The sequence below is a fragment of the Pinus tabuliformis genome, chromosome 3_1 (genome assembly GCF_031772625.1).
Source record: "Pinus tabuliformis cultivar Carrire ecotype Pingquan chromosome 3_1, CPIR1, whole genome shotgun sequence".
In the NCBI taxonomy this organism is placed as follows: Eukaryota; Viridiplantae; Streptophyta; class Pinopsida; order Pinales; family Pinaceae; genus Pinus; species Pinus tabuliformis.
The window spans coordinates 388,202,808-388,227,998 of record NC_142301.1 but is presented as its reverse complement, the minus strand read 5'-3'; the positions used below and the strand labels follow the sequence as shown (position 1 = coordinate 388,227,998).

General features: G+C 39.1%; 1 protein-coding gene across 1 annotated transcript; it reads right to left on the bottom strand.

Moving 5' to 3' along the window:
* Positions 1–1,653: 1,653 nt before the first annotated feature.
* On the bottom strand, positions 1,654–2,199 carry LOC149187352 (ABC transporter C family member 4-like). The gene has a single exon (XM_089409640.1). It carries the CDS (start codon positions 2,197–2,199, stop codon positions 1,654–1,656), a length of 546 nt encoding a protein of 181 aa, XP_089265766.1.
* Between the last annotated feature and the right edge of the window lie 22,992 nt (positions 2,200–25,191).

The window sequence follows — 25,191 nt, the reverse complement described above, 5'->3', positions numbered from 1 at the left end:
ACATATCTTCCAAACCGTAAGGAATTTTAGAAAACTTGTTAAGGGTTAGTAAATTGGTTATACTGGGACAAAAACCCATGTTTCATATTTTCCTCATTCTCCTTCACCTGCACGGAAATCGAGGTGGAATTGGGCAGTTTGAAAATTATTGCAGATTTGGGAAAATTTATCAATTTCCTTCTAGAGACCCATATGAGTGACCTGGGTGTAATCCAAGTTATGGAAAGGTATTAAAACATCATTTTTGACAATAACCTCTCTCGGTTTCTTTGGAAGCATGTCGAAAGTGTCAAAAGCCCCAAATTGGCCATTTCCGTACTCTACCTTGTAGTAACTAGTTAAATTTGACTTGTGGAGACTTCTGGCAACCTGTAGCAATACATCACAACACTAAACCTGTAATGATTAGTTAACCTCAAGGATCTAAACATGAAACATCTGATCTTTGAGTTATAAAATAGTTAAATAACACCATTATAATGCTTTTACCATGGGATTGGATCTATCACTATCCATAGAATAATGAGGATGAAAGGGTACAGAAGGGTCTTAAATAGGGATCAAAATGTGGAAAAAATGATAGTAAAGGAGGTGAAATACAGAGACAAAAAGTGGGTCCAACATCTCCCCCATGCTTAAGTTGATGCATGCCCTCATGCATCCTAGTCAAAAAAAAGAGATGGAACCAAAATCTTTCAAAGGCCAACAACCTTAATCAAAACTTCAAAACCTCCCTGTACTGGAATTGAACACCTTGAAAACTGGCCTGCCCCTTCTGTGCACTCACCCTTAGAGTATTCTTATATCTAACATGGTCAATTTCTTTTCCAAATAAGATGTTGCTTCCTTGAATTGGCCAACCCTTTCTAGGGTGCTTATTTTGCAAAATGAGTGGAGCCTCACTTGGAATCTTACAATACTACAATATTCTTTCTACAGCTACCATGCTCTGTTCAATTTCACAAATGCTTTCGACCAGGTAGAAAAGGCACCCATTGAGTGCAAGCCCATATGAGAGGGAAAGCCCCACAAATTCAGGTTGTATGATGCTTTTGGGAAGGACAACCAACAGCAATGCAGATGAGCATAGAATCAACATACCAATACTCTCAATACGGAATCCAAACCATTCATTGGCAGCAATATTATGAAAATTGATAGATATGTATGTGTTGACCAGCCCAACATCAATTAGAATTGAACCTTTCTTCCTGGAAAAAATCTCGAATTGTTGTAACTCCAGAAAGTGTTTCAGAGAAATTGTGCATAATAGGTGCCATTGTAATTGAACCCAAACGAGTCAATTCCCTTGATGTGTTGAGAAAATACTTCAGGTATGCTACATAAACCTATCCCAGAGGAATGATGACAAATACCATCTGCCACGTTACTTTACATGTAACGAAAACTACTCCAATAAGCAGGAAAAGGTCTGCCAAGAGTGACCCATATTTGACTGGAATATTGAAGTCCAACATCTGTTGATCTGTAGAAGAGCTTGTAAGAATCCTTCCCGTGGTCAAAGAAAGACATGGGAGCCTGAAATATATTGTCCAACATATTATGATAAAATTCTTGTGATGTCCTCAGTCCAGAAATAGCAACCAATAGATATCGCATGAAAACAAAAAGGCCACTCCCGATGAATAAACACTAATAAACCTTTACTGCCTTTATAGTTGTTGCTCCTGAGGTGAAAGAAGCCAGCCAAAAGTCACTCAATATTTGCAATGCTTGCCAGCATGTTTGAATGAATAATAAAACAACTATATGCAGCCCCCGAAAGGACTTTGTACAATATGCCCAGTAAATAGGCATAGTTACATGACCAACAGCTCTCTCCTCTTCATCAATTAAGTTAGATGCAGACTTTGCTTCATCAAATTCATTCTCCACCCTAGTCTTCTCATGTGTGTCTTCATTCAACGTTTCAGATATTCCATCATATAAATAATCCCCTCTCACATGCTTCTTCAAGAGAGAATTAGTAGGACTAGATGGATCAGTAGTAATTGAGCATGATGATTGGTTTATCCAATCATCTCTGGCAGTGTCATAGTCCATATCACTTTGTACTGTTATATCATCTAATCCCTTTTTGTGTGCATCAACAAGTGCTCCAAAGCCAGTGCCTTGTTGGGAAAGTTCATCATATGTACCAAAGCTCATAACCTGTCCTGCTCTCATAACAAATATCATATCTGCCTCACGCAAGAACTCCACTTGATGTGTCACTAGAACAACAATTTTATTCTTTAAAACACCTCTAATGCACTCCTTAAATAGATAACTTCCTATGTGGGCATCTAAAGCACTGAAAATATCATCAAGAAGGTATATATCTGAATTCTGATAATAAGCTCTAGCTAACTGGATCGTGATGATGAGGGAGCCAAGGGTAAGATTTCGATCAAGGTTTTGGGATAGTTCAGTAACAATAGTGGTAAAGGAGGATATAGTTCAGAATTAGGAATTAGGAATTAGGATATAGTTCAGAATTAGGAAGGATGATGGTTACAAGGGAGGCATGGGTGGTTTCTGGTCAAGGATTTGGGGATAACAAGAGTAGTGACCAGGGATGTAAGGTAAACCTACAATTATAATTAGTAATTATCAACTATCTATAATCAAGCCAAATGAGTCAGGATGATACCTGGGTCACTTAAAATATTTTAAGCAAAGATAATGTGAATGCATAGAATTCAGGTCCATTGTTCAAGCATGATCTCCATAGAAGAAGGATGAGTTTGCAGCAGATTTGAATTGCACCCGGCTGATGACACTGTTCTCATGCTGCAAGACTGAGAAAATCTTTCTTGAAAGCTGAACTGAAGATGGTGCTGGAGATGGAATGGCTAGAGCTCATTTGTACATGGATCTGTTGAAGAAACCTGAACTGGAGATAGTAAAGGAGATGGAAAAATGAAGGTCTCCTTCTCCCCCCATGCCTAAGGAGTTGTATGTTGTGTGTTCCCAAACAAATAAGGAAGATGACTGCTGCAAATGATGATCAAACTGCTAAGATGACTACCACAGGAAAAGAAAATGCTGCTACAAATGTCCACACAGCTGCAAATTTGTGCTAAGATCACAAAACCATATAGTCCTCAACTGCTACACATCCATGTGCAATCCTGCATATGTGAATAAATGGTATCAATGTCGAACATAAGCAAGAATCATTGGATTACCGACCATTGAGGAGATCGTTAACCAATGCGAGATATCCCACCTTTGATGTCAATGGGAATCAAGGCACTAGGTACATTCTACTAGCCATGAATGGGTTTGTCGAAGTTGAATGGACTGCAAAATTCATCCACCAAGAAACATTGATGCATTTCCTTAGTAGATCACAAGGATACCTGCCATTAACGCATGCAGGCTCCCAGGTACCTTATCTAACCCTAACCTTGGTCCTAGATGATGTGCTGATGTCGATGGGACAAGGCTTGTTGGCAGGTGGGCCTTAAGGAATCCCACATCAACCAACTTGAGTAAAAACATAATGACATGAAAGATAAATGATTTAAAGAACTCATACAAATTTACAAATTTTATTGGGAACCTTGCTCACCAGTTACCTGGTTTTCAAGAAAAGTCCATGTCTAGTTGCGCCAGACACGCTGGTTTTCACAAAAGGACTTATTTTTCTCTTTACTATTTTATTTATTTATTACAATACTGACTTTCCTACTATACTGAAGAGAAGACATCCTCCTTCAAGTGAAAGAGAACTTCCAATGAAGCCATGTGTAAATCAGGTACAAAGATATAATCATGCCCAGATTTAACATATAAAATTTAGATGGTACATGAGCACGAACAGTCAGTAGCTTTGAAAGATATGATGTAGAGAGTATTTGAAGATGAGAGTGGTACTTTGACTGAATTGTAACCTCGAACCAATGCTCAATGTAATCTTGGTGGTATTGGCTTATTTCTTCATTTGGACCACTCTGAATGTCCTCCTCGGTCATGCCAGAAAAACTTGGATAATCGGTCTCTGGAATGCACACAAGGCTTGTTGTTGGGCATGGTGAAATCTCTTCGATCTTAGGTTCAGCTAAATTCTCCCCATCATATTTGGTGCATGGATCATCGATCTCCTTGGTAGATAGGCAAGAGGACTCGAGGGAGCTTTCCAAATCCTGTTCTGGCTGTGGAGAGGCAGATAATTTCCTGAATGCAGTCAGGATAAACTCTTCCTGAGAGGAAGATACTCCAACTACTACTAGGATTTGAGAAAGTGCTTTGAGGGACATTCTTCAAGATCCCGGCCATTCTTGAATTTCTCCTATTGGTTGATTATCCATGTCTCGCTACATGGATTAGTACAAAAGAGGGCTCTTACAGCACCCCAAAAATGTTTTGTTGTTCAAAGCTTGAATTGTTAACCTAAATGAATTAATAACTCCTAATTGCAAGAAAACTAGCATTGGAAATGAATCTACCTTTATTATCCCTAGGTATACTTGTACTCCTATGCATAAGGATAAAGGAAATAGAAATTCAAGAACAAATAGTGATCGGTCAAACTTTGGAGCAACCCCACAAAAGTGGATGCGTGGCTCTTCACTCATGTCTCACCGTACTCTCTCCGCCCTCTGACAGTCTTGCAAGATCTTGAAACTCTGATAATAATGGTACCCTGAATAAAAAATGACAACTTCTCCGACAACGATGCCAAAGTGTTGAGAGATTAATTTGTCCGATTAATCTCTTAATATTAATTGTCAACCCGGGGTTCGTAAGAACGAATTTCCTTGCGCTTTCTCGGTTCAGGTTATGTCAGAGTTTAAGTGTTTCCTTATTAATGATTTATGAAATAACTACTCACAAATATTATCTTCTAATGAGCAAACCCACAATCAAATTTAACCTAAAATCTTCACAAATTCCAATATTCAAATCTGTACTTAACTGAGTATTCCTAGTGGCAAAAACAAACTTCTATTCACACCAAACCCTAATCAAACTTTGCATGTTGGTACCAGACTCTATATGAAAAAATTACTCAATCGTTTTCAACAAGCATTCTATAATGAAAATTCTTTGAAAGAAATCAAACAACCCTATCATAATCACCACTCAGCTTATTAAACTATTGCTGCCATAATCATTCGTTACCAGAGCAAATAATGATAACTAATCTATAACAATCCAATTACTACTTCAACGAGTGATCTATCATGTTAATGCTTCAATCAACCAATTATTCTGTGCTTAAGGTTTTATGTTCAGATCAATGTTTAGGGTTCAAGTATCAATTCGAAGAATTACTCTGTTTTGCTTTATCTTGTTGTTTTGCATTCAATGGATCACTTACAAGATTTTAATAAATGAAAACAACTATGATACTTATCTCACTTAATGCTCAGATATCAATCCTAAAGGCTATACCTAATTCTATGCTACAATCAAACAAATCACTATGTTTTTGTTAGTCAGAACAATGATCTATTCATGGAGTAAACACCCTAACATATGGACTAAGAAAGGAGTCATTCATTCAAAGGAGACTGTCTTTTGCACAGAAGTGAGGATGATCATTTCGATTTACCACCGGTATTAGAAATTGAATGAACAGAGGAGATAAATGGTAACTATAGAATGGGTCTTTTGAAAACATCCCTGTAATGTTTACACCAGTTTATAATGCATCAATCCACAATAGAACAAGGCAATTAATCATTTGTGCAACCCAAACATTATTGTATTTAAACTATCAGTTTGATGATTTGATTGAGTTCATTAAGTCTTTCGAATGATCTAACTAGTTTCGTCCTAACTTCAAATGCCTCTGTAATACTATAATTGGGATTAACTTAAATTGATTCCCTTCAATGAAATAGAGGTTAATTTTAGGGGAAATAGACAAAGCCTATTCGATTCAATTGAAATCATTCTTCATCTAGAGCTATTTGAAAGAGTTAGGGACTCCGATATCCACTATGGGTGACAATTCCGATCAATATATTAATGACCATATAACGCATTCCAAGTGAGGACAAACAAAGTGATGGGGTGGCTCTAGTTCGAAAGGCACGAAATCACACCAAAATCCAATTTCGATTCATAAAAGTGACAAAGACTTCTGCAAGCATAACTAGGAATCAATCAATTGATAACAATCCACGCAACAGACTTGTAAATGGAAATGGAAATTGAACGAGTCTAAGTTTGCATTGTCACTGCTGATTCAAATACAAACAGTCCTAGATGGGTGGGCCCGGCCACACCTGGGGCTGATAACTTACAGTAACTAAACGATTTGGTTCATAGTCAAAACATGGACTCCATTCCAATCAACGCATTCGAAAACGGCTTCAGAACAAGAGCAGCATCACAATTATATTAAAACTGGTTCACAATTGTACAACAAAATGCTTCAAAGGTTCAGTGCTGCCTCCCCCTGGTTTACATGTAGAGCTTTGGCTTTATATAGAGCTGTTGATGAAAACAATCATGACTATTTGCCAAAGAAAACATAACAGCAAACTAAAAGATGCAATATTCAATTCTTCTGGAGAGCCTTCGAATAGCTAATGGTTGATGTTGATGTTGACCAATACATGAATGGAGGAAAATAACTTATCAAACCGTAACTGTGGCATCAAAATAGGCAAATTCGAATTTGACTGTTATGTACAAATCTGGACATTTTATATAAATTGGCCTCATAGAACTCCACATATCTACCAAACCGTAAGGAATTTTAGAAAAATATTTGAGTGTTAGTAAATTAGTTATACTAGGACCAAAACCCATGTTCCCAAATTTCCTCATTCACCTTCATCTGCACGAAAATCGAGGCTTAAGTTGGCAGTTTGAAAATTATTGCAGATTTGGGAAAATTTATCAATTTCCTTCTAGAGACCCATATGAGTGACCTGGGTGCAATCCAAGTTATGGAAAGGTATTAAAACATCATTTTTGACAATAACCTCTCTCGGTTTCTCCGGAAGCATGCCGAAAGTGTCAAAATCCCCAAATTGGCCATTTCGATACTCTACCTTGTAGTAACTAGTTAAATTTGACTTGTGGAGACTTCTGGCAACCTATAGCAATACATCACAACACTAAACCTGTAATTTTCACCTTGAGGATCTAAACATGAAACATCTGATATTTGAGCTATAAAATAGTTAAATAACACCATTATAGTGCTTTTACCATGGGATTGGATCTATCACTATCCATAGAATAATGAGGATGAAAGGATACAGAAGGGTCTTAAATAGGGATCAAAATGAGGAAAAAAAAATAGTAAAGGAGGTGAAATACAGAGACAAAACGTGGGTCCAAAACACATGTCAAACCTCTCAACATCACAAGGGAGTTTTTTGATCTCTTGTCCGAATTCACGTATGATGGTGAAGGCGAAGTGGCCTAGCCTGTGTTCTTACAAGACTTCTTTTCCGTGCTTGACAAGGTAGATGAATGCTCTGGTGAAGAGGCCATCCTGCTGCTTGCATACACACTTCTTGAATCCCCACAACGGTGGTTCTACAGTCTGCCTACGGATAACATGCACTCACTCAAGCAGTTCTGTGATCCCATTGAACCTACTTTCCATCATTTTGATCCAAAACCTCTTGACCGAAAACTGTTACAACAACGGAAGGCCCCGCATGAATTTCCTATGGATTTTTTGCAGCACTTCCGTGATTTGCAATTTGAGGCTCCGAAAAGCCAGATGAAATTTCCATATCTTTGGGATAGATTAGAATATTGTCTTAACAAATCAGTTCATCCCAAGAAGAAGTTTGAGCCCAAGCCCCACTTAGCATACTTCAATGATGGAGCAGTGCAATCACAGACCATACGGTCCCTATCACAAGTGATTTTCCATCGTCTCCTCATCAAACAGCTTCACCACTGTAGAGTGATGTGGAAGAATAGGCACACACATCTATTCAACTATCACATCCTCCCAACATCACTTCGCTTAATTTTCATGCAGATTTGGTTGTGAGTCCATTAAGTTGTCACATGCATTTTGTACCTCAACTTCCATCTACATACTCGGATGATCCTTTGGATGATATTGTCTTGTGTTCTTCCATTCCAGACTCTACACTTTTTGTGAACGAGGATCAAGCCATCGACAGAGTTGGTGTTGCACAACCAACATGTGTTTTCATTCATGAAGAGTATGACTGGGACCTTGAGCATCAACGGTGAAGGAGGACTTCCTTCTATCTGAGCCTCCTCCATGTTTTCTTGACATATTTGGCGAGTCTGTCATCCATGATTTCACATGTGTATATCCATCTATGGATGCACCCATTGTTGATCATTCATAGGACACACTTGATGTCATTGCATCATTTAAAAATGGAGAGGATAAATTATTCATTGAAAATCCACTGGACTTTTCATCTGCATTTTCTGAAAACACAGAGGGTGAATTTGTCCCCTTCTCATTTGACCCTCTACTTGATTCATCAGATCATGTGGATGTCGATGAAATCATTGAGTTGTTGTGGTCTATTTACTCTCGTATTCGATCACAATGATGATTCTATTGTAGTTTATATTTTGAAGCCACATGTTTTTGATGATCTATCTGTCGACAAAGTAGAAAGCCCATAGACAATCGAGGCACTTTAGCCCGAGCTGATGGTTATGTTAGGCCCTCGCTGTCGTAAGGTTGGTTTCACTTCCCATCAAGAAATTTTTTGATCACCTGAGGCTCCTCATCACTCATCTGTATGAATTGAAGATCAATCTCACACACAGCGTTCTCTTCCTCCACTCGAACTACATGATCCCATCGCTCGTGCATTGGAGGAATCTTACATAGCAAGCACAAGTGTACGATGCAAGTTGTCTTTGTTTCTTTCATTTTCTTTTATAACATAGTCAAGAGTATGCATATGCTTAACAGCTGCATGTAATGATTCACAACACTGTGATAATTCCACGGACTGCATGTCATGTACTTGCACTCACTTATGTTCTGTGGACACAGTTAAGCCTGGAGTGTGTTTGTCTTCATTGTTATATATTTCATGTTTGTTGCTTCACACAGCTATGTTGTTCGCGAACCATGCCTTCACCAACATGGGTTGACCAATGTGCCGGTGGCTGCATTGGAAGTATCACTTCAAGTGATCAGGCCCATTCAATGTTAGCTTAGGAGTAGGAGTAGTGTTTTCTTTCATGCTTGTCTACTTACTTACCTCACATTTTTGTTTGTTTGCTTGCTTGTTTTCTTATCCACTTTTCTTTCACATTTACTTCTGCTTTTGCTTTGTTTTGTGTTTGTTTGCTTGCTTTGCACTCTTAGATTAGTTTCGCATGAGACCGTGTGTGACTCTTGAAACAAGAAGGGTAAAGTACAAGAGGACTTGTGCAATCATCAATACTTGGTTATCTGTCATCCTCCCTCTGTATGAAAAACTTGTTATCTTTAGTCCATGACATGCCAATGCAAAATATGTATTGTTCGAAGTGAACCTTGGTGAAAACACAACGCTTGTGCACTAACTAGTGTCACCTACTCTAGTCAATTGTTTTTGGGTTAATCCTTGTCAACTCATTCAAGTAGAATACGGCGAGGGAGAAAACCTTAACAAGCACGTTAGAGGTATATATAGACTACTTCTCTGAAGGAACAATCTCTTCTGCTCTCAATAAGTCGGGATCCCTCTTCTGCCTCTGAAATAAATAAGTGTTATGCACAATTATGAAAATGAGAAATCAAAAAAAGAAAAGTGAAAAATTTTGAAAAAATGAAAAATGAATAAGGCGAAAGAAGAGAAAGGCTTCTTGCACGGAGAGGTGATGCAAGTAGCTCCATCGGGGTACTGACCAGGCTCGTTGGAAGCGGATTGATACTTGTGTTCTTGCATGACTCCACATGGGTATTGTCTAGGCCTGCTGGTAGCAGAGAAACACTAGAGATGAAACTAAAACTTTGACGACTATACTACTTGTGCACCAATATACCCCTCATCCCCAATCAAAACAATAGTGTTGCCTTGGCTTGGAATGTGTGTCGATCGACCAAGAGCTTGGTAGATGCTACATATTACAATCAAGCAAGTGTGGAAACCAAGATGAACAGAGAACTGAATAATACTTTCGTAGGTGTTAGACTCGATTTTCACAAAAAAGGTCCATTCAGAGAATTAGAGTTCTACCATTGTGTCACCAAGTGTTGTAGTAGCTACTACAACCCTCCAGAATTTTTCCTTAGCTCCGTTTTGGAGCCTCCCTACCAACCATCCTTAGCAACATGTCTTGCACTGTCAAGTACATGAGCTTTGCTTATTTTCTAGCAGCAGGACAGCCTGTGCATGATATCTTGTTGCATTCCCCTCAGAGGTTGCTTCCCTAGACTTGGTCTAGCTACTGTTTGAGCAACTCTCTCAAGAAATTACGCAATTCTGGTGGGGAACTAGTCTTCCCTCCAGAAATTGTGAAAATCTAACTAGTAGCCTGTTGGGCTCAAAAATTGCACAATCCTATCAGTTAACCTTCCCAAAGAAAATTGTGCAATCTAATCCAGCAATTATGGGCAGCAGTCAGCTGCTCCTCTCGGAAATTGTGCAATCCCTCTATGCATCTAGCCCAACTTCCTCCTAGAAACTGCGCAAAATTAACCCTCAGTCAAGCAGGCTGTTGAATGTGCCCTCAGGTTGACTAGTTCCACCTGAGACTGGGAAAACTTGACTTGCATGCATGGGCTATTTTTTCCTAAAATAAAAAAATAAATAAATAAAAAATAAAAAAAAAAAAATAAATAAATAAAAACATGCAAAAAGCATCCCTAGATTTTAGGGAGCTATTTTTAGCATCTGGAGTTTACATGCAAATATCATTTTAGAAACCTTCCTCCAAGTGTCGCATTAGATTTGTGGCATGCGTGTCATGAGCTTCAAACTTATTTATTACATGACTCAGAGCTCACTTCTTCACATCGATCTTGGAGCTCTGACATCCCACATCACATCCAGGAGTCTTCGACACATCCAGCTCAGTTATTTCCGGGTAAGTCCGCTTAACTTGTCTTTTGCAGTATTTCTGTCACTTTTTGTGTTTTGGCTTATGTGAGTGTTGTCTGCTTGATTTCTATGGACACTTGTTGTCGTTTGCATGCATATTAGCTTGTAATAGCACCGTTTCAATTTTCATTAGCATCTCACTGATGTCACATGCATGACATTGTTTTGCATGAACGGTCGCTTATTCGGTGAATCGCTTCACACACATGCATGTTGTTCCATTTTTTGAATATTTCATTCACTATTTGCATGTATGATCATTCACTTCTGCTTACACTCAATATCGCCATGCATTCACCTCCACATTTGTTTTCAGTTGCCCGTCGGTAGGTCTGGGCAACCTTGGCTCGAACTCTGCCTCACCAAGCCAGCATTGCGCAATCCTGAGAGGGAAGGCTCTACCTTCCTCCCAGAAAATGTGCATTTGTTGTTAGTGACTATCCTCCGGTCTTGTCTTTCACATGTCTAAGATGTAGTGACTACTGGCCCAAAAAATTGCACAATGCAGTCCCTGGGCCTGCATCACTTGCCAGCTGAAATTGCACATTATTCAATCCTAGCACCCAACAGGCCAGTCTAGATTATGCATTGCGCAATTCCAGTAGTCAACCAGCCTCACAATAGTCTGGACTGCCTTTTGCGTAGTTTCGGCAGCTAATCTCCCAGCCTCCTGGGAAAACTTATGCAATCCTTATCAATCAATCCCTGGGTATTTTTGCATGTCGTTCCTCAAGTTTGCTTTGGTTTTGGTTGACATATTTCTTGCTATGCATGTCGCGATGTCTCCAGATCTAGTAGGTGTTCATCCACTTCTCAGCAATTTAGGATCAATGGCCTCCAAGAGAGTAGGATCAAAGGACACCGACGGAAGTACAACTAGAGCAGAAGTTGAGTGGGTGTCTACGAGTTTTCCGATCTATCAAGACACCAAGCTGATCGTAGACAAGGACATCAACCTGAAATGGCAAGAGGTCAATGATGCATTTGTAGACACTTTTAGGGAAGACCTCGAAGACCGCTAAGTCTATGTGAACATTCACAAGTCCAGCTTGTACCGGATTTCATGTAGGTATCCCATGTTCCCATGCGCGGACATGATACATTGGATTGTCTTGCACACTAATCCTAAGATGATGACATTAGGCAGTGTCAGTAGGACGAAGATTGATACCTTCATGGCACATGATTATCAGCAGATGTATCATATGTCAAAGCCAGTGGTCACCATGGAGACACCCTTCAGCATACCCAGTAGCAATGGCAACTCCAGGGATATCTTGAAGAACTAGGTGAAGGAGCCAGCCAAATTCAGTATGAAGCCCAACCAAGTTTACAAGACGAAGATACTGCTGAAGGTGTATCAATACTTGACCATCTTTGCATGTCATCTATATGGCCATGAGAGCACAGAGACCTTCCCACAGAGTTGGGTGATTGCATTGGACCAACTGGTTAGTGAAGGAAAAGCATGAAACTGGTCTTACATGTTGGCTCACAGGCTAAAGGAATAGGTAACAAGAGCTCAGCAACCGCCCAAAGGTCAACAAGCAGAAATCTACATGTCCGCTTACATCTTGGATGCAATCTCTGCCCGTCAGGAGTCCCCGAGCTTGAAATGGGCATGGACATTGGTAGAAACCTCTGTGAATACCTATTGTAAAATGTTTTGTCAATGCAACATCAGAGGAGTCATCATACAGCTATCAGATCATTTTGTCACCCCAGTGTACATGATGATATTTAAGAAGGATCCACCTTGCATGTCGAAGGCATCAATCAAGGCACTGATCAACATAGTGTTGAAAATTGGCAACAAGAAATTGCTAAAAATAGCAGTTTTAGCATCACTGCTGTATTGGGCAGTAGGGAATGAAAAATGGAAGTACTAAAAATAGAAGTTCTATTTTTAGCAGTGCAGTGTGGATTCCTATTTTAGTCAATCCCTAGACTAGAAATAGGAAGTAAAATTCGATTTGGTCTTACCAGCAGTTTGAATATTAATTAATTAATTATCCATGAGTTAATTAGTTAAGGAAAATCAAACTTGAAGTCTTTGTGAGAACATCCAATAATTTCTCCACTGATTGGGGAATGTGTCCTTGATTTGCTCCACTGATTGAGGAATTAAGGATGAGTTCTATATTGAGAGGATCAGTTGACTTAGTTTAACTTAGTCAAGCCCAGTTAGATTAATTTAACAAGTTGTTAAATTAATGAGATACAGTTTGTTGATGCTTGCATTCATGTGACAACTGTTATTTTTAGATAACTGAGTATTCTCTCATGGATAAATGATTCATGCTAGTTCAGACAGAGACCCAATTGAGATCAGATGAGGGACAGTGTACTATCAGATGCTAGGATATTCTTTGTGAATATTCCTTGCATGCAGGAGGAACTTTAGTCCTCAAGGATTGTGTAGTTGGACATGAGGTTGACAGTAGGTATGATTGGGGCCAATTCCCACATGTTATGTAATTGGACCCCAATCAAAATTGCGCAAGGAAACAGGGGCTTGGAGGAATTGTGGAGCCTATATAAATAGGCCTAGATAGTCGATGAGCTACATCATCAGAGTATAGAGAGAGCAGGATAGCTTTTGAGCTGATTCTTTTTGTATGTTGTTTAGGATTTCCACTTGATTGATAATATAGAGATGGGGTTTTAGTCTGGTGCTTTTCCCGAATAAATTCTTATGTGTTATGTGTGATTGATTCCTTCTTATAAGTTATATGTGTTCATGCTTGATGTTTCTCATGGTTAATTAGCTTCCGCAAAGTTTATGGTAGATGTAGATCTAGTATTATGCTTTAGTACATTGCATATATCAGTTTGATATCAGTGAGCTAGCTAATTTGTAGAGAAAATTCTACATGGTATCAGAGCACAGGTGATCAAGGAAGAATAGTATACAAGAAGGAAGAATTTTGTGGTTTCTAGATATAGATATCGAGTTCTTATCACATTTCAGATTTCATCAATGGCATTCTATGGTTTGAGGCTTGAGTATGCACTGGATGGCAGCTCAAACTATATAGCCTGGAAGGATCGCATGGAGATAGTATTAGAGGATAACGGTGTGAAGGACTTCATCGATCAAGAATTCCCCAAGCCCTCAGGATCTAATGCCCAAGAGTTGGTTAAATGGAGGAAGTTTGTGGCTAGAGCTAGGAGAATCATCCTGGAGGGAGTTCGAAAGATCAAGTATGAAAAGGGCGACATGATCTCTATGTATCTGACCAAGCTCACCACATGCAGGGATGAGCTTGCAAGTATAGGGGTCGTGACAACTAATGATGACATGGTGAGTCTTGAACTCCTCGGACTTCCTAAGAGTTGGCATAGCTACCAAGACTCAGTTAATGGAAGAGAGAAACTGCTAGATTGGGAATGACTATGGTCGGATTTGATGCAGGAGGAGATCAGAAGAAGCACCAGAGACGGTTCTTCATCCATGGAGGATAAAGAGAACTGTGCCTTAGCAAGTAAGGTGAAGAAGGGGAAGGACAAGGTTTCTCTTTCGGAATCCAGTTCTTCCCATGGTGGGAAGAAGGTTGACAAATCGAAAGTACGATGCTTTCGTTGTCATAAGGTGGGCCACTTTGTTATAAATTGTCCACTGAGGAAATCCAAGAAGGGATCCGGGGAAGGACCTCAAGGTGAGGCACTTGCTTCACAGTTCGAGTTGGATTTCACACTCTTCACATGCATGGTTTCATCCATGGTGGGAAGTGGTTGGCTTCTTGACAGTGGAGCTTCTTTCCACATGACCGACGGCAAGAGTTTGTTCAGTAATTTGGAGGAGAAAGATCTCCAAATACTCATAGTGATGGGTAATGATGAAAAGTATAGTGTCTCAGGTGTAGGCACAGTTATTTTTCAGAGGGAGCATGGAGCTCGCCTTACCTTGACCAATGTCAAGTATGTACTAGGACTGAAGAGAAACTTGGTATCTATCGCGATGCTGGAAGATAGAGGCTATGATGTAGTCTTCAGTAAGGGAAAAGTTTTCCTTAGACACATCATCACTAGACAAGTGAAGCAGATCGGTTCATGGGTTAAGAACCTGTATGATCTTGAGGTTCAAGATGCATGCAAATCCTTAAGCAACAAGGCAACTGATGGAGGCTTGGTGGTTGAGAGGGAGAGTATATTACCTCTCAACATGCAGCGCTAGAAGAAGTCTCGGATGATTGTGGAGGAGCCATGATTGGTGCAGCTTTTTCAGGAGGTTGTGCAGCAGCCACAACATGGGAAACTAAGTAGAGATCGAGTAGAGACATCTACTCATGAAGAGACCTCCAGTAGGGGGAAACTTCGAGCCAGGTGGGCTGAAGGATCACATGCAGCCATACCTCCAGGTAGGAGGAGGGGCAGGATCCTTGAGGTACCCAACCTCTTTGATTTGACTTTGCTACAGGAGCCCCGATGTGGAGTAGCAGGAACTGACTGATTGGGTAGAGACAGATACAGATGGAGTGGCATAGAGAGCTACAGTGCAGGGAATCCCAGGACAACGCATAGCATGTAGGCTGCAGCAATGCGAGAGGCACAAGTGTGTTGCAAAATGCAGGGTAGCACAGAGAAGGGTGCAATGGTGAGAGATGCATGGAGATGTTGCAGTAGCGCAGAGGTCAGAGAGGGAGCACTTGTCAGCAGCAGGTAGAGCTTCAACATCAGAGTATGTTTCTAGCCCAACCTAGAAGTCAGTTGGGAGTTTTTTTTGTTCCGAGAGTTGTTGGAGCAATGACACTTGGTAGATGCGTTGCATGCAGAACATTCCAGAGGTACAAGATTTGGTTCGAGAGGAAGCCTTTCTTGTTGAGAGGGAGTGTTGAAAATTGGCAATAAGAAATTGCTAAAAATAGCAGTTTCGGCATCAGTGCTGGAATGTGCAACAGGGAATGAAAAATGGAAGTGCTAAAAATAGAAGTTCTATTTTTAGTAGTGCAATGTGGATTCCTATTTTAGTCAGTCCCTGGACTAGAAATAGGAAGTAAAATTCTAATTTGGTCTTACCAGCAGTTTGAATATTAATTAATTAATTCTCCATGAGTTAATTAGTTAAGGAAAATCAAACTTGAAGTCTTTGTGAGAACATGCAATAATTTCACCACTGGTTGGGGAATGTGTCCTTGATTTGCTCCACTGATTGAGGAATTAAGGATGAGTTCTATATTGAGAGGATCAATTGACTTAGTTTAACTTAGTCAAGACCAATTAGATTAATTTAACAAGTTGTTAAATTAGTGACATACAGTTTGTTGATGCTTGCATGCATGTGACAACTGTTATTTTCAGATAACTGAGTATTCTCTCATGGATAACTGATGCATGTCAATTCAGACAGAGACCCAGTTGACATCAGATGAGGGACAGTGTACTATCAGATGCTAGGATATTCCTTGTGAATATTCCTTGCATGCAAGAGGAACTTTAGTCCTCAAGGATTACGTAGTTGAACTTGAGGTTGATAGCAAGTATGATTGGGGCCAATTCCCACATGTTATGTAATTGGACCCCAATCAAAATTGCGCAAGGAAATAGGGGCTTGGAGGACTTGTGGAGCCTATATATACAGGCCTAGATAGTCCATGAGCTACATCATCAGAGTACAGAGAGATCAGGATAGCTTTTGAGCTGATTCCTTCTGTATGTTGTTGAGGATTTCCACTTGATTGATAATACATAGATGGGGTTTTAGGCTGGTTCTTTTCCCAGATAAATTCTTCTGTGTTATGTGTGATTGATTCCTTCTTATCAGTTATATGTGTTCATGCTTGATGTTGCTCATGGTTGATTAGCTTCCGCAAAGTTTATGGTAGATGTAGATCTAGTATTATGCTTTAGTACATTGCATATATCAGTTTGATCTGCAGGTGAAATTTCTACATGATATCAGTGAGCTAGTTGATTTGTAGAGAAAATTCTACACATAGCAGATTGGTATGCCTCACCGTCTGGCACCTTCATACGGATGTAGATCATGGAGAAGCCTTCGAATATTTTGTCGAAGTTTTCCATGGACAAGCTCGTCATGCAAGAGGTATCATACCACATCTCGGCAGGATTGTCAGCTAGGCTGCGCTGGAAGAAGAAGGCACCTTGGCATACTCTTCCATTGCGGATTAGGTTATATGAGATACGGAATTTCAATAACGTGGATGTCGAAGCAGAGGAGATCAAGAAATATCCTTTCAGCACTCGAAGCTTCAATCCATATGACCCGCATTGTTTTGTAAAATATCACTGCGCCAGAGTACAGTTTCAGTGGATCCACGGGGCATGTCATTGGGCAGAGGAAGACCCATGGAGATATTTTTACAACTTCTCCGGGCCCAATGAACCAGTCGACATCACTGTGGAATGGTTAGCTAAGTAGCATGAAGTAGCATCCAGGAGAGCACTAGCAATAGAGGTAAACAGACCGGTGCATGATAAAGGTAAGACGAAGATTATCGATAGCGTAGAAGCAGAGAAAAGCTACAAGTTCAGAGCAGACCCACTTGTGCAGAAATCAGCTTCGGAAATAGATGCGAAGAGGCAACAACGCAATAGGAGGAACACACAAAGGAAGAGAGAAAAACAAAGAATGGAGGAAATAGAGAAGGAGTTGCATGGGTTGAAGGAGCAACTCCGGAAGGAATAGGAGATGCATAGATAGGAGAAGGAAGAGAAGTAAGAACAAGTACAACAAGGGGCACAACATGTATAGATAGTTGAAACTACACCCATACAGGTCGTCGACTCATCCGAACAGCTGGCACCAAGCAGACAGGGTGAGCAATTGCAGGAGCAAAACTTTGCTCAAGAGATTGAACAAGCACTTGAGCAGATGGATACGGATATGGAGTAATAAGAGTTAGAGCAAGACATTGACCTCATGCCTTACCATCAAGAGTTTGACCCACCAGCTTCACCAAATCTAGAAGAAGAGCAAGTCCCAAGTGACCAAGGAGACACTGAGATCCTTGGAGACAATCTGGAAGGAAAGATGCCCAACATATCATTTGATGAATCGTAGCATAAAGTTGTGCAATTTCGTACAGTTTCTACTCTATAAGAAAACATATCTCCTACGCAGATTAAGGAATCAGTGATCGTGTCTGACATGCACAAGCATGTAGCAACATTGATCAATGCTACTAGAGAATATGTCGAATCCACTAGCTCGAGTGTTCACTTCTTGATAGTTGAGAACGAGTGAATGGCTACGGAATTATAGATGGCCAAGTAGGGAGGAGAACTGGTTATACATCCGCTCGAGCAGAGTTGAAGAAGGCAATACTAGATGAAGTATTGTCCCTTGAGACAGTCATGCGGACGTTGTATTCCAAGTTTGGTACCGTGCATAAAGTAGTTGTCCATCTCAACGGTTGACAGCAGCAATGTGCTAGGAGAGCACGTATCTTTTTAAATGTGCATACTATTATTGACTGCATGCACACATGGACAATGAGATACAAGGGAGCCCAGTTACACTTTCCCAAAATGATGAAGCCCAGAGCGGTCGAGCTGAAGGCACGCATCCAGAGTCAGATCCTGAATGATGAAGATCTCCCGCAACTCATCACTATTCTATAGACTTCCCATGCACGTGTATTCAGGAGTATGGATGTTGTGTAGAGTTTTCTTCCAGAATCATCACATCCATAATTGTTCGAATCGACGTTTTGAGCCATCCACCGTGGCTCATCATTAGGATAGATCAATAACTGTGTAGGAAAAATCTCGTTGTAATGAATAAATAGAGGTATGAGATAGATGGAACGGGAATGATGGTAGCCGACCATGTCTTAGTTAATAATTAATGATAATTATTAATAATTAATATAATTAATAATTTTAATTTAATTGGAATTAATCTAATTTTAGATTAAGATTGAACTAAAATAATTTAATTAATTTTTAATTATAATTAATTATATTAAATTTTAATTTAGAATTATGTTAAGAATGTTATTAAATTTAAAAAAAAATATTAGTAATGTTAATATTAATATTAATCCAAATTTTTTAAATTTTTTATTAAGATTAAAGTAAAAATCATTTTAATTTATAATTAATTTCAATTTATAATTAATTTTACTTTAGAATAAAGTATTAAGAATTAATATTAATATTAATAATATTAGTATTAGTATTAATCCAAATTTAAAAAAAAAAATTGATTAAAAATAATTTAATTAGTTTTAATTCAGAATTACTTTTTTAGTTAAAATCTAGAATAAAAACTAAAATTAAACTTAAAATTAAAATTAGACTTAGTGATTAATTAGAATGTGAGGTGTAGAGAGAGAGAAGTAAGGTTAGAAATGGAGGTGAAAGGTCAAGCGAAAAGTGGGGGAAGGGAGGTGTTAGGAGAGGGCAATTTAGGAGGTTAAAGTAGGAATCCAATTGTCAGTTATTTTCCCTCCATCTCGATTGAGGTTGTTAGGGTGTTTACCTATTTCTATGGCTTCTCTTAATTTTCTATGGTGATAATGATCGATTTTGTCCACCACAATGGAGGTTTCAATATAGACATGATGATTGGTTTTAATGGAATGTTCAGCCAGAGCTGAGGTTTTAGAGCGGTTGTGTTTTATGTCGGCGGCATGCTCTTGAATTCTAGTAAGGATAGATCAACCAGTTTCCCCAATGTAGGTTTTGTCGCATGAACAAGGAACCATGTAAACTCCTTTGTGGAATTTGGGATCAATGGGATCTTTGACTAATTTTAGGCATCTATTGATGGCATTCATGGGTTTGAAAGTGGTTCTAATATTGTTCTTTTTCAAAATATACACAATTTTATCTGTTGTACCTAATATGTAGGGGAGGTAAACCTTGCCCACATGATCATCTAGAGGATGTTGTTATGCACGCAGATGCGATCCCATCTTTTGGGACACTCACCGAGGCAAAGACAAAGGCACAAGTCCGACTGGAGCTTGACTCGTACTTTGATGAGTTGATGTGCATAGCCACTAGCGCAGACTTGGTAATCAGTGCTAACACCATGCATCAGTATGTCGCTGGTTCGGCTGCACTCAAGACAATGATGCACATGTTATCAGAGGAGTTGGATGGAGGAGCCCAAGCAGTGTACCTGGATGCAATAGAGGCAAGAGTTTGTTTCCAGAAAGATGTCACCATAGAGTACACTAACACCGTCACGGACTAACAAGCCTGGCATCAGTTCACCATCATCGACCATCATGAGGATGTCGAAGAGCTGGTCTTCCCATAGTTTTCTGAGTCATAGTGATGTCTTGCATGGCTTACTCAAGCCTATTTTGTCTCACATGGGTACCTGTGCAGATTGTATGTAATGTCTTGTTAAGTGGAAGTTTAGGTGTCGATAGTTGGATGTAACAGTCATAGAGTAGATGAAGAGTCATGAGGATATATGAATAGTCACAAAGGGTAATGTCAAGGGCCACCCCACCCTTTGCTATATATAGTCCCTCATAACTCATTGTAGAGGCTTTTGGTCAGCCAAGCTTCCGCTAGGAGTATCTCAGAGAGACATTGGAAAGTATTGTAACGATCCTTGGCTTCTCCACTATGTAGAGCTAGTATATCTCTTTTGTGGAACAGGCGATAGTAACTGTAACGTTCCGATGTCGGAACTAGTGGTTAGTTACTGTTGTATTGTATGAATGGAACTTACACTTCTTAATATAACAGAGCCAGCATGCTCCATGCATGTGTCGTATTGTATTTCAACTATCTTGTTTACTCTAAACGATATATCTATTTGTTTTCTTATGCATGCATGTGTAGCTATTTTATGTATATGTATGTATGGATCTTATTGAAATGTGTTGTTGGTTTAACCATCACTTTGGATTGCTAGCTCACTTGCCTTCCAGTTTGTGAAGCATCTTAGGTCGTGTGTTCCTTTCTTAACTCCATGCTTTCACAGGTTTCCAAGGGGCACACTCACCTCACCCTCTATGTGTTAGAATCGCTCATGCACCTTCCTTGACTTGGTGCATATGTCACACCCTTGCTACCAAGAAGGACATCTTACTTGCCACTACGTGCAACTGCGGTCAAGGGGACACCGTATGACCCACTTTTGGGACCCCTACACCAAACAGTCTGAGGTCTAGTTGGGACTTCTTATTGGGGAGATCCCTTGACATGTTGGTGGGTCCAGCACTATCAACAAATCCCTACACTTAATTATGTTGTTTACACCTGTAGATTACATGTCGATGATATGTTTTACAAAATTCTTTTCATGTCTAGTAGGGATCGAGTCAAGGTCTTAAACAAGTATTTTCTTTAGTACTTTGATTTCCCTGTTACTTTACTGATTTGAAGAGATGGATCAGTTTTGGGCAGTGTCCTGGGATCTCAGCCTAAAATCCTAGGGTCCCTGGCACAACACTAACGCTTTTGGTCCACAGTCACTATAAGGCAGGCCTGTGGGAGCAAATTTAGGTTGTTGGTCACTCCCTTTCCAATAGCATGAGAGTGACTATGGCCCAAGGGACCTAAAACAATAGTGGGACCCAGGGACAGGTTGTCTGAGTGGCTGACTTGTCCTCTGATGGTTCTATTGATGATGTTGGATATATGTATGCTGTGTTTCTAGAGGTTCCACTTCCTTAATGTGACTTTGGATGTCGAATAATATCATAGTGGCCTCTTGTTGCATGTTTACCCCGGCTGGCTGGTTGCTTGGGTAGATGTGGGAGGAGGGTGTTACAGTCACCAAAATTAAGGAGTAAACACATTAACTCACTTGATTTGGCCCTATTTGATATGATCATCAACGAAAATTGAATGTAATTGATGTGTTGATTCTATCCAATTTGATGAGGAAAATATTTGTATAAATTTGTTATGTCGTGGTTTGAACTCAATTTAGTTGGTGTGCATAATGAAGTTGATATTATATATGTAGCAGTGATAAAATTTGAGGTGAATGTTGCAAAAATTTAGTACATCATTGCAGATGCAATGTTTCTTGAAATTGCCTTGTATTACACTACTAATAATGATTATGATGAGTGACCAATTGAGGGTTAACATTATTTTTTTTATGATGGAGATATATTATTGTTCATTGTGTTGATTGTAGGAAGATTATTATAGTGTTTTTGTTTCAAAGGACCCAGTTTGAAAATGAATGAAATGGTGGTCTTAAGTATTTTTGGAGGTTGGGGCCTCTGACAAGTTGAGACTTTCTAGATAGGGAGTTAATTCTTCCTTGTTGGTTGACGTTAAAATAATTATTTGTGGAGGTTGGGGACTCCGACAATTTGGGGCTTCCTAGCTAGTGGTGGCCTTCAAATCTATGCAAAAGAAAATATTGAAGTTAAATAGAAGAAGACAAGCAAAGAAGTAGTATGGTGGTTTTTCTTCCCTTGAGGGTTTCCACCTAAAATCCATGGTGTCCATGTGTGTTGTTTCTTATATTTTGATTTGAATTTCCATGCATGATATATTTTTTGTTCATGTACTACGCTACTAGTAGTTTAAATTATTTAAATGTATTTGAAAAATTGGTTATATTGTTTAAATCAATGTTATATTGATTCACTCCACCTCTTAGTATAACTAAGTTTCCAACAATTGTTATCGGATTCGGTGCCTTCTATTACAACTTAATCATTGGAAGGTAGATCTGGGTGAATCATGAAATATCAAAGAGCTTTGTTGCTCAGTCTTGAAAACTTTCAATAACAGAGAGAGAAGGTGAAATCCCAATTATCTGCTCTTGGATCTAAATTCTGGAATGTAGTGTAGAATAGTTTTGGTGAAGAACCCCTTTCAAAACAGGTTCAACAATGGAATTCCTAAGTCAAGTTTGAAATTTATGACAATCTTCTTAATCTTGACCTTGAGAGAGTCATGGGCCTCAATTTTGCAAAGGAGATTTGGGAAAGGTTACAGGCCCTGCATGAAGAAGAAAATAGTAGCAATGGTGGAGAAAAGGAAAAAGGAAGGAAGAAGAAGAAAATGGCCCCTCAGAAAGAAAGTAGTCAACCAAATGAAATTTATTGTCCTAGTTAAAATTCATTGAATATCAAGAAGAGATATCAGTTGGAGATCAATCTGAACTAAGCTCAGCAATAGCCGAAATAGAAAAGATCTCAACGAAAAATAGAGATATGAAGAAGCTTCTTCAAATACTTGAAGAAAGAGAGTAATATTTTAGGTAACAAATTATTAATTTGAAAACTCAAACAAAACAAGGAAGGAGGATTGAATAAGGAATTAGAAAGTATTTTAAAGGAAAGGAAACTGAATGTGAAAGATTAGAAGCTAAAGAAATTTCGATGAAAAATGATTTAGAGAAGAAGAATAATTGGTTGGAAGGAGAATCTAGTTACAGGGAAGCATCTAAAAGGACATTTAAGGAAAATGATTCCAACAAGAAAGGAGGCCAACAATTTAATCAACATCCAACAAAAGATTCAAGAAAATAATTCTCAATTGTAAGACCTTTCACTTCATCATTGGAGGATATAAAGTTCTTCACTTTCCATAGTTATGGACATATAATGGTTGATTTAAATGTAGAATGATCATTTTTTATCAGCAGAATAGGAAGTTGAATTTGGAGAAGAAAAGGAAGCCTTATCAACCTAGCAATCAAACATGGTCATCATAATTCATTAGGTATAAAAATACCTTTTATGGTTATTGTTACTTATGTAATGTTTTGGGCATAAGGATGTTGAATGTAGGACCTATGTGTTGGCTTAGGTTGGGCTGACCGAGATTCAAAGTTTACTGCGCACCAAAAAAAAATTCAACCACTGGCCCTCCTGGCAACGACATGCAAGCAAGTTGCAGTCTCACCCGAAGTGATTATGGGAGGTTGCAGAACAAGGTTTCTGCAGCCTAAGGGATGTTGCAATGTGGCACTTTTGTATTTTATTTATGTTTTAACACTTATAAATTGCTTCACATATATCAACCACTTCGCACTTATAGATTACTTCGCATAACTACATTCATCACTTAAAGATAACATAATCATCCATAAACTTCACAGTACTGAAATAAAGTACAAATATTAAGCAAATAAACACATGAGACACAGATTTTACCATGGTTCATCCCAATGTGCGACTACATCCAAAAGAACTATTGCTGATAATATAGAATTTTTACAACAAACAATTCTTCCCTACACACACAGTTTGAGGGTATTTGTGCAGTAAGTTGCAGACAGTCTGTGCACTCAGCTCCAGACCCAGGCCTGAATGCACACAGCTATGGAGCCTCACCCTTCTCAAATCAATAGAATACAACCATAACATAGATTTCGATCAATACTTGATTTTCTCCTTCTTTATTATTGAAGCCTATATATACTATTACATGAGGGATTACATCGCTACATTACCATGGATCTGATCCCATGGTTTCCAAAATACAAGGGAGTATGGTCCAAAACCATCAACTTATATAATATTATATGTTTTTACAAAAATGAAGAGGCTTCACCGCGAAGCTCCCATATTGTGCGGTGAGTTAGCTGTGTGTTCTTCGTTGTGCTCTGCTACTCTGTGGTGCGGTCCACTTCATTCTCTGCAGCATCTTTTCTACTGTGCACTCAACAATCCCAACAACACTCACCTGTGACTCCTCCTGAGTCAATTTGTTTTTGTGCCTCTGATCCTTTCTGCAATGTTGTTATAGGCCTGGTTGAACTGTTGGAGCACTTTTGTCATTTTTTTATCCTCACAGTGTGCTTCCTCCAACAATGTTTCTGTTACATGCTTTGTAGCCTTCTGTAGCAATGTTGCCTGCTGTCTATCGAATCTCCTGAATCTTCTCATATACTTTCTGCGAGAGCTAAAGGGCCTCATCCTGCCAAGGCTAATTTATTTTTATCAATGTCTGCTCCTCTCTCTTCAGCTCTTCGAACCTCGTCTGCAACACCTTTGCTTCATTGATCTTTGCGAGCTTTAGTGATATAGGAAGTGTATTCATAGTTGCTTTAATTTCCTTTAACTATTGTTTCCTTTGCTACATATCTTCATGTAGTTTCTGAACATTTGGATATTCCTGCAGTGAATTCCAAATCTATATACCCTCATCTAGTAGTTTGTTGTAGTTCGCCAATTTTGCGGAGATGCTAACCATGACCAACTTTCGGTCAGTCTCCCTCTGGTCTCTTACATCCTATGACGTAGTTGGATGTAACTCCAATTGCAGCTCACTG

Bases quoted from the DNA above. Each gene is read 5' to 3' on its own strand.
- LOC149187352 (XM_089409640.1), bottom strand. From the start codon at position 2,199: ATGATATTTGTTATGAGAGCAGGACAGGTTATGAGCTTTGGTACATAT.